General features: G+C 51.7%; 1 protein-coding gene across 4 annotated transcripts in view; it reads right to left on the bottom strand.

Moving 5' to 3' along the window:
• PTGES (prostaglandin E synthase) overlaps positions 1 to 10,409 on the bottom strand; it is a 31,484-nt gene that overhangs the window by 8,556 nt on the left and 12,519 nt on the right. Inside the window, exons 1-4 of one of the 4 annotated variants that reach the window (XM_008642224.2) lie at positions 8,249 to 10,276; positions 7,722 to 7,922; positions 6,269 to 6,351; positions 4,046 to 4,291 (exon numbers count right to left, since the gene is read on the bottom strand). In XM_008642224.2, coding sequence (XP_008640446.2) covers positions 4,046 to 4,291; positions 6,269 to 6,351; positions 7,722 to 7,829 — 437 coding nt within the window. In that variant the 5' untranslated portion in view covers positions 7,830 to 7,922; positions 8,249 to 10,276. Of the gene's footprint in view, positions 1 to 1,343; positions 4,292 to 6,268; positions 6,352 to 7,721; positions 7,923 to 8,248; positions 10,277 to 10,409 lie in introns of those variants that run through there. The other 3 variants (XM_017745460.1, XM_017745461.1, XM_017745462.1) reach the window with 3 other exon arrangements.

Raw genomic sequence — 10,409 nt, 5'->3', positions numbered from 1 at the left:
CCCGCACCCGGCCGGCTCCCTCCCCCCTATCCGGGGCTCGCCCCCACGTATGAAGCAGGGGACGTCTCACAGCTCAGCCCCACAGTCGGGATGGAAAACGCCCGCTGGAAAAAGTTTTACCGGTGCCAACTTCATCCTCATGTGCCAGAGAGCAGCAGGGAAGCACCGTTATCTTCTCCTTCTGGGATGCCCATGCCTGTAGAGCTGGCTCCTCTCATTCTCTCTACAAGTCACAGGAATCTCAGTTCTTCAAGAGGAGTAAGAGGATTTGTGTATCAAAATCCCATCTGCTAGAGGGAATGGGAGATTTTGGGAGGGCAGAAAAGGAAGAGTGTGATCTCAGTTAAAGGAGAGCTGCCCAAGCAGGAATCTTGGTCCAGAGGCCACCAGGGGAAGGTCTGGATGGAGAGACCCAGGAAGTGGTGCAGGCAGGTAAGGAAGAGGTGTGTCCTGTGCTCAGGGGTAGGAGGGATCCAGAGGCTTGAGCCACCTAAAAGAGTGTGGGAGGGGAAGTGACTTGTGCTGGGTCTCCACTTGCTTTTCTCCCAGCTCCAGACATCTTGAGGGAAGACACGTACTGGTTGTGTGAATCACATTCACACGTTGCACCACAGAAGGGGGCGGAATGGACCTTAAAGATCATCTACTCCCAACCCATCCTGCCGTGGGCAGGGACAGCTTGCATTAGACCAAAGTTGCTCAAGGTCTCATCCAACCTGGCTTTGAACTCTGCCAGGGCTGGGATCCACAGCCTCTGTGGGCAGCTTGTACCAGTGTAAGTAACCCTCACAGTAAAAAATTTCTTCCTAATGTCTAACTTAAATTCCTCCTCTTTCAATTTGTACCTATTTAAGCACCAAACTGTCGTTCTGCAGTCCCAGGTGGGTTTCAGAGTGCTGCCGATTCCTGTTTGAGCCAGGTGTGAAAAACAAGTTGTTGGACATACAACGCACACACCAAACCCAGAGACTGCTGGGTGCAGCCACTGTCCCTGCTCTCCTGGGCACATTCTTTGCCCACACAGATGCCAGAGCAGGAATTTGGGAGCTCTAGGCTTTCAATATTAATTGGGAAAAGGCAGGGATGCCCCCCATATGCAGCAAACACCACTGGCAGTGTCCAGGGGGAGAGCCACTGGCTCTGATCACCTAGTCCCAGGAGAGCCCTGATGGGACTGATGCTACCAAAGCAACCGAGTCCAGCTCAGTCCTGCTTCCCCCAAACTTCCACAACACTTCAAAATAAGTGCAATGCTTGGGCCTCTCTCAAGTTTGCCTTGTAGGCTTTTTCTGTTTGTTTTTTTTTGAGCCAGGAGAGTTCACATTCCCAAGCTTTTCCCTGCAGCCAGTAAGCAGAGTTTATTTTTTTTTTTAATAAAAAAGAAGAAAGCAGAGCTTTGCATGTAACCTCAGCTTCCCTGAACAGGGCATCAGCCTCAGGCACTGGACAGGCAGCCGAGAAGACGCTGAAGCAGCTGGCAGATCTGGGGGCTGGAAGGGCATTTTGTAGCCTTCCTTCCTCCTTCCCATGCCAAAATCTCCATCCCAGCCACAACTCCAACCACAGCAACATGTACTGGAGAGAGTCCATTTTGTAAAACCACTGTCTTTCTTATTTGAAAACAAAAAGGGAAAGAAAAGAACCAAGCGGAGCCATTTTATCAAACTAACACAGACATGACGGGCAGCACCTCCCAAACACTAACAACTTAAGAAAATAGGGGAAACCCAGAGAAATGAGGCATTTGTTTCCCAGCAATCTAGTGCAAAAAAAGGGGGATACTTATCTTGGAAAATACAACCAGCTCCTTTACAAGTCCTAAGAACAGAAAGAAGAGCAACCACATCTTACCTGAGCTTCTGCAGCCCTCCAGGATTTTTGAGTGAACACCAAGCTTTGTAACAATTTGCTGCTCAGGGAAGGAAAACTGAACAGAGCTGCTTGTAATTCCCAGCTCTGCTGAATTTAAAGGATCAGCACAAATAATGCACACCTGGAAAAGAGGTTCCTCTGCAGGGCACGTGAGTGCAGAGGAAGGGGATGCCTCTTTAGAAGTCCCAGGGCACTCCAGGCTCTACAGTGGGGTTTAACATCCTGCTGAGGATGGACCCAGCTGCTGCCCAGCTGCATCTGCTGCTCCCGAAGGAAGGATGTATCAGAGCACAATGATTTGTTTTTATTGGGAATATTTGCTTCCTGCCACTAGGATGCATGTGCAGCAGCAGAGAAACATACAGGGGTTCAAGATCTTGTGCACCCTGTGAGGCAGAAAAGACTTGTTAAGAAGGGTCTGTGTTACCCAGACATCTTTGTGACGGAGAAGTGGCCAAGAGTGAACTACTGAACCTGCAATCCTGCCCACCTTCCTCACAGTGGGAGAGCAAGGCATTCCACTCCAAACTTCACCACACAGCTCGGCCTGAGGCCACAACTGCACTGGGATCAGGAGTTACTGGTACAGAAACTTCTACCCGAGCTGAGCAAGGGCTGAGCATCACTCTGAGCGGGTGTGTCCCCCGTGCTCAGTGAGGTCTCAACAAAAGCATCTCTGAGGAGAGCAGTCAAGGGAACAGCCTCAGTGCACAGGACAGATGGAAGGGGAATTTATTTTCTACTCATTCTGGCTTGTCTCTGTGATCTTAGTCCAATTCTGTGTTGCCCTCAGAGGAGGGAGGAGGCACTGAAGAGCAAAGTTTTACTCCTGTCTTCTCCTCCAGAGGGATGCTCCATTGCTGCTGCTGCTGCTGCTGGGAGCAGCCCCTGGTACCTGGGGACAGCTGTGTAGCAGAGGAGCTCATGGGGCTTTTTTACCATGCAATACCCTGGTCCCAACCTCTCCTCTCCAACATGACACCTTTGGGTGACACAGAGCAGCAATACTGTCTTCAAAGCCCCTCTGCTCATTTCCAGAGCTTTCTGCAAACACCAGCTGGTCAGGGCTGTGAATGGCGTGGCAGCAGTGGACAGCTGGAAACAGCTGAAAGAAAACACCCCTAAAGCGATCATGGCACATTTTCCAAATAGCAACGGCCCTTCTGTGGCCAGAGAAAGGCTGCAAACAGAGGGGGAGAAACTCAGTCTGATGCCCTGGAGGCATTTTCAGGCATTAGTGGCATGTGGACATGACTGCTCTATGGGAGAAAACTCTGTCTGTTTTGTGTGAGTGTTTTAGACTTTCCAGAAGTCCCAGAGCTTTGTGTCCGGCAAATGTATCCAGGCTCTGTGTCCAGGGTAAATGATCCCTGCTGGCTGCTCCAGGCATGTCGTTCTGCATCTTGCTGTGGTGGGGCTGAGATGCAAAAGCCACAGCTGCTGCTGGCTGGGAGCTGCCAGGAGTTAGCAGGATCCTGCCTCCAGTGAGGCTCCTGGCAGGGAGCTGTGTCCCATGGCGTGAGACGAGGTGGCACTGGGAGCACTGAATGCTTCAGTGGCCTCACAACATCACCCCTGAGATTTTGACTTCCCTGTTACACTTCCTGGAAGGTACCTGCCTCCTGTCCTCCTTGTGGGAGAGGGAACCTAAGGGACTAAGTCCTAAGGGACTCACATCCCCACAGATGCACGTGGCTGGGCAGGAGAAGGGTGGCTGCTTTATAACCTCTGCTACCAACCACATCTGCTGACTAAGAGACTTTGTTGGACCCCCATGATTTCCCCTTCCTGATTCATGGGGTATTCATGACCAAGAGGAAAAGGCACATCTTCCCCGTTCCAAACACAGAAAACCTTTCCTTCAATGACCCCTTCCACGAGGGGTAGTCCATGTGCTTTCCACCTCTCACCCTCAGCAGGAGAGAGAGAAACCTGCCTCCACATCCCCTTCCTGCACGTTCCTTCTCTCTGGTGACTTCTCCGACAAATTCTGATGGCAGTGGAATTTTATCAAGGCTGCACTGAACATCCTCAGGGTGCAGTTGACCTCCCTGGTGACATCCCTGGTGACACACACACACACACACACACACATGCACTCTCTCCCACTTGCAGGGGGGACCAGCAGAGTCAGGATGAGGGGGTTCGGGTGGTCGGTCCCTCTGGGTGTTACCAGTACGGGGTGGTGGCCAGGAGGATCTGCAGGGCCATGGAGAAGCAGGGCAGCTGGGCCACACTGTAGGCCACGGAGCGTGTGGGTGCCCTCAGCCGCAGGAGGTAGGCAATGGTGTGGATGATCCGTCCCACACAGAAGATGAGGAAGTGGATCCTGGCCACTGCAGGACTGGGATCCAGCAGGGAGTAGATGGCTCCGAGGAAGAGGAAGGGAAAGATGTTCTCCATGTCATTGCGGTGGGCCCTGAAAAGTGACATAAGGTTGTTCCTTCCCACCAGAATTCCCTGTTTTCCCTCATTCCTTCTAGCCAGAGTACCCATCCCTAGGTGCTGCTGGGCCTCTCCTCCATTGGATGGGACAGACACAGCCCCCAAAAGCATCAGTTCTCCCTTATACACAGAGGCAGGAGGATTTCACACCCCGTGTCTCTCCCTTGGGACACTGAGCTCCTGAAACTTTTCTCTCCGTGACTGGGACGCCTTTGCCACAGCAGATGACAGCTCGAGGGTTGGAGCTTTCAAATAAACAGAGCAAAACAAAGACCCTGTGAAGCTGTGAAAAGCTCAAAACTGGTGTGGTGCCAGCACGGCATGGCCCCAGATGTGGCCATGCTACACAATAAAAGGCAGTTCCAGACCACAGCTTCTCCAGTGGAGAAACTCACAGGATGGGAGGGTTTGTGGCTTCACCTCTCCATGAATGCATCCAAAGGGGATTGGGGAGGAGCGCTCCAAGGACCCCCACACTGTGCCAGCAGCACCTGGGTAGCAGCACCACAGTATGGCTGGAGGGGCCGCTATGGCCATGTGGTGACACATCAGCGCTGATGGGACCAAACCCTGTGCTCCAGCTGAACATGCACCTGCCTGGGTATCACAGCATCCCTGCCACCACCCACAGCTCTACCGAAACAGGATCCGGTCATGCCAAGAGTGTGGGTTGTGTCCCTCCTCCCCCAGGCACCATCCTCTGAATAAACCCCAAGGACTCTGGGGTTAAGCAGGGACGGAAGGACAAATGGAAGAAGAGGGAGGAGAAAGGAGAGAGCTGAGAGGCAGCCAGGAGACTCTTTAAAGAGGCAGGGGGTAAACATCCCACCCTGCTCTGTCCCTGTCCTGCAAAGACCCCTGGCTCTGCTCCCCCCCCGATACAGTCCAAGATGAAAAGCTGACATCGCCCTTGCTCTGGGGAAACACCTCGGATTGAATCTGTCTTCTTCAGGGCTGCAAATAGATCAGCAAGAATGGACTCTAAGAGCTTTAACTGCCCAAGTCGATCCCAGGCTATCCCAGGTCTTTGCTGCAGCTCTAGTTATTTAGATTGTTTATTCTGAATAATCAAAAGAGGATTATGGTTATTATTTCTGCTATTATTTTCTTTTTGCTAGGAAGGAAATGGCTCATTTACCATCCTCCTCCTCCCCCCCCGGAAGCTGAACAATTAGGTGGCACTGGATGTTTTCTAAAGCAAATGCTGGAGGCAGTGGGACGTGAGCAGTGAGGTCCCCACGCATAGCCCAGGGCTCCAGGAAAGCAGGGTACGGCTCCAGTCCCTTTCCTGTACATCACCAGCAATCCAGCCTAGCACTTGGGGCACCTCCTTCGGTAAGGGGGACAGCAAATCAAGCCCAGGGCTGAATCAACCCGTGTTTTACCTCTGAGAAACTGTGATTCTCACAGAAGAGGGGTAACATTCAGAGTTTGCCCAGTTAGAGAGGCAGAAGTTATTTCAATCCTGTTTGGCCTCTTCCTGAATCCCCAAAAAGGGCAGCCGTCTACAGCACTGCAACCAGTCACTCTGTTCCCTGTCCAAGCTGTGCAGGGATCTAGGGGAAGCTGGGGTCCTGTCAGAGCAGGACACAAGGAGCCTTTGAGTGTGGATACAGGATGAGACATTGGGAGCCTGTGGGACTTTGAGCACCTAGAAAAGAGTCAGTCAGAGTTGGATGTTGAACGCAAACCCGGATCCTTCTCTTTTCCTTGCTCCAGTGCACACCAGGCTCCCATTAAAGATTAAACTGCTCTAGTGTGCAGGGTCCCACAGCAGAGCTCGAGACACTCCAACCATCTACAACATTATTTGATTAGCGAGCCCTTTAGCTTCCCACTTCTTTGCCAGCAGCTGGCACAGAGGGAATGGTGGCACAGGGAATGCCAACATCAGAGGGAATGCTGGCACCAGAGGGAAAATCCTGGCACCGGGAATGCCAGCACCGCTCACCTGCGGCACCGCTCCACGTCAGGGTCCTCGCGGCAGAACTGCACCCCCCCATTGCGCAGGGCATCCTCCGGGTTTGCAAACGCCTGCAAGAGAGAGTGCCCACCTGCTTACAGTCTTCAGGAACCTCACAGGTAGAAGCTTTGCTCCTAATCTTGAAGTCCTGTAGGGATTTTTACCTACCCCAAGTTGTCACCACTTTAAAAACAAGGGCTACTGTGCTTCCATGCACACGGTCCTGGGGGTTAAACCCTGCATCTCCCCAGGGGTTTTCCTTGTCCTCCAAAAAACCCAATGCTGCCTGCTGAGCAGGTCCCAAATGGAGGGCTTCAAGGGAGCTCCCACCTCACCCCAGTCCACTTCTTCCCACGAAATCCATTTCCAGGAGACTTTGCCAGCCAGCAAGAGCACTGCTGGTAGAGAGCTTGCAGACACAATGTGGCCTCCAAAAGATAACCAGGACTGACAGATTAGAGAATATTCCCTGGCTGGCTTTTTGGCAGTGGGACTGTGTGGCTTTCCCATGGGGAAATGGGATCCTACACTAATAAAGTTACAAATGAAAATAATTTGTGCAAGCTCCCCACCTATGCTCAGAAGCTGTTCCTCAGGGACCTACTTACATCTGACAGTTTCATTTTACAGCCTGGAAAGGGCCCTGGTGCTTTCTTTAATTATGTTACAAGTCCAAACTGTCCCAGGGCTGGAGCATCATTTAGAATCACAAGGGGAGAAGACAAATCATCAGTTACAATGATGCCACAGCACAGGGCATTTGTATTCTATCTGAGAGCAAAAATGTCTCCCTCTCACTCTACTGACGCAGTCAGAAACTCCTTAAATACTTTAAAACAGATTTTACAGATAGCTGAGTTTTACCAGGAGTTGGGGTGAGGGTGATAAAAATCCAGTTAGCCCCAGCTCCTGATGGCAGCTGGTCCTCCTTGTATTTTCCCCCCAACCAAGAACCATTTCCTCCAGCAATTGTTTTATTCCCCACGACTTGCTGCTCTCCTGGAGCATTCCCATAGCCAGTCAGCCTCCAAAAGCTCAAAAGCTTTCTGCTACATTGTAAGAAAAAAGACCATTGCAATGATTTCTTCTTAAACCTTTTTTTTTCTTTCTTCTCCTTTTCTTCCAGACCCTGCAAATTAACTGTAAACAGACTCTTTCTAGAAGCATCTCACCTGCTTGGCATTTTAGATCTGATTATTATTTAGATTAGGTTTCCAAAATTATAAACATCAAGCTACAGATGGTAGAAACAAACAAAAAGGGTCAAGGAGAAGCGAGATATTTATCTGCCGCAGCTATGAAACAAGTTTTGCTTTTAACTTAAGTCAAAGAAAACTCAGCTTCCTTAGGAAAATTTCGTTGAACTCTAGAGGAATAAAAAAACAAAGAAAAAACACAGAAACCCAAGCAAAGGGAGAAGGAAAATGAATCTGGATCTTACCTTCTTTCTGAGTCTCACTTGCCCCGTAATGATGGCAACGACATACATTTTTAAAATCAAAATTGTGCTGTAGAACGTAAATGACAGGAACACTTTATTTTCCATCATTTTGAGAAAACGTGCTGGTCGGTCGCTTCAGCACCCAAAGCCAGGGGAGATCTTGGGCTGCGAGAGAGCCCCGCAGGAGAGAAGCAGGAACAGCTGCGTTTAAACACAACACAAATCCTCTCATTTTCCAGTGAAAGCCCAGCCAGCCCCTGCCCCCCCCGCCAGGCTGCTGGGACAGTAAGGAAAGCCCAGCCAGCACATGCAACAGGCTTCCTCTGCTCCTCACACCCTGCCACCACCAGCTCCCTGCGGATCAGCTGCCCCGAGCCAGGACACAGCACCCTCAGGGGGGGCTGGCCACAGCTCGACCTCCGACCTCTCTAAACCAGCCCACCACGATCCCCCGTCCCGCCTCCCGGCGTGTGCCCCGACAGACGGAGCCGCACGGAGCATCCGTCGCCCAGCCGGGCACTGCTCACCCGCAGACCGAAGCTCCTCAGGCGTCGAAGGAGGAGGTCGGAAGAAGGTGAGCGCCTGCTTCAGCCTCGTCCAGCCCTTGCGCCCAGTCCCCCGTGGCTGCGCTTCCAGTCCCGCCCAGTGCAGTGAGCACTCCCATGCAGAGGCAGCCAGCCCTTTCCTACAGGTCCACCTGCCGAGGGGTGGACGGGGGACAGAGCTGTCCCTTGGCCCACCAGCGCCCACCACCCGGGAGCCTGCGCTGCTCCCGCCCCCCCGGCTGGGAGGGGAGCCCCGGGAATGACCAGCCTGGAACACAACCAGGCAGGTCCTGGACCGCAAAGCCCCAAAACTGCAAGAAGTGAAGAGCCGCCTGCCCACCCCAAAGTCAGCTCGTCCTGGTTTTCTCCGAGAGGATGAACCAAGGCAGCCAGATGTAATTTTGTCCTTGGTTTAGAAAGTGCCATGTGAATTTGGAGCTGGCTTTTCCTCAGCCATCAAACATTGTGGAATAAAGAGTGGGATCGGAGCCTCTGCAGGCAGCTGGGCTGCTATTTAATGCAAACTTAACTCCTTCTCCCCCAGTGCTAGCAGCAGCAAACCTCAGTGAGCCAGAGGTGTGGGGGCTGACAGGAGCTCTCCAAGTTTATTAGAGTGGAAGGGCTGAATTTAATGTTCATTTCCTTAACACAGAAAAAAAGGGAAAAAAAGGGAAAAAAATACTTAAATACTTCTTTCAGGAAAATAGAAAATTCTTTGCATTTGCCTCTGAATCTTCCTCATGGCCATTCTGCCCTGGTGCTGCAAACCCAAAGACACTGCACTGCTCAGTGCAATGCTCTGGCTCAGCCCCACGACATCTGAGTGTGCAGGTGGAACCACAAAGCAGTGAGCAAAGCACAAAGCAAAGCTGGATGTGCAATGCAACCCGCGGTGCAAGCATAGAAACTGGATGTAGCTCCTGCGGTCTGTGTTGCCATGGCAGGGGGGGCGAATGTGGCATGGAGGCCATGTGGTCTAGTTTTTCTACCTGATACCCAGAAAAGTTTTGACAAACCAAAACCTCCTACCAAGAAATATTTTGTACAACATGCCCACAAACAACGGAAGATTTGATCACAGTTGGCAGCACTTTGCACCGTAGTGGTTAATAAGGTGTAAAAGCTGCCCAGTTTCATATCTAACTGGCAGATAAGAATTTTACTTGAAATTCCAGGAACAGTTTGACAGATTTGTCCTCCTCTCCCGCCCCAGGAGGGTCATCTTTTGGTAAGTCTTGTGTCCTCAGATATGCTGAGTGTTAACCTGGGAAATTAAGATTGTGATTGCCATTGTATTGTTAGTGCTCTATAACACCACTTTGCCGTTCAGGCATTTATCATGGGCAATCCATAAGAACCATATATGTTGCATTCAATAAATTGTGCTATTCCTGAACCCAGCTGGCTCTCTTGAATGTGGCCAGACCTATAGTTCACAGACTATTCGTGCGCCTGGCATGGGGCCTTAAAGTTACATTTTTTCAACAGTGCAGAGAGCCTTTGAAAACCCCAAGCACTTGGTTTTTCAAGGGGGAGGTGCTTGCAGTTGGTCACCACCTCCCTGGCGTCGGGGAGGCTGCAGAACAAGTCCTGGCACAGCCCAGCATGGAGCTCCACGGCCTCTGGCAGGCTGCTTCCCTGGGGGTGGGAGTGGGGACACCAGGACATGCAGCAGCCATGTGGATTCAGACTCTGGTAAGAGCTGGGGTGTTCACCAGCAAACTACATCCAAACCCACCCACATACGCCTGGAGCTCGGCAGGGTATTATAAACACCATAATGCCAAGTATAAGTAGATGGTGGCAAAAGCCACATCCCAAACACTGCTCCCTCCCATCCCTCTTCTCCACAGCTGATAGGGATCAACCCATAACAGAGAAGACCTCAGTGCCCAAGGACTGGGGTTATGCAGGGCCAGACCAGCCCCACAGCATGGATGAGACTTTCTCCAGCAGCTCCTTCTCCCAGGAGCCTGGAGAGGGCAGGCAGCCAGACCCTTCACCAATCCATCACACCCTCCATCCAGCAGCTCCAGTTTTTACCAGCTGAGGATCCAGTCCACGGGGTCTTCGGCAGTGGGACCTTTTTCCTTCATGCACCTTCTTCCCCTCCCGAGGCAGCCAACCCCTCGCTGGGCAGCAG

Source organism: Corvus brachyrhynchos, unplaced genomic scaffold, assembly GCF_000691975.1.
Source record: "Corvus brachyrhynchos isolate BGI_N302 unplaced genomic scaffold, ASM69197v1 scaffold59, whole genome shotgun sequence".
Taxonomy (NCBI): Eukaryota; Metazoa; Chordata; class Aves; order Passeriformes; family Corvidae; genus Corvus; species Corvus brachyrhynchos.
This window is presented reverse-complemented; position numbering and strand designations above follow the sequence as displayed.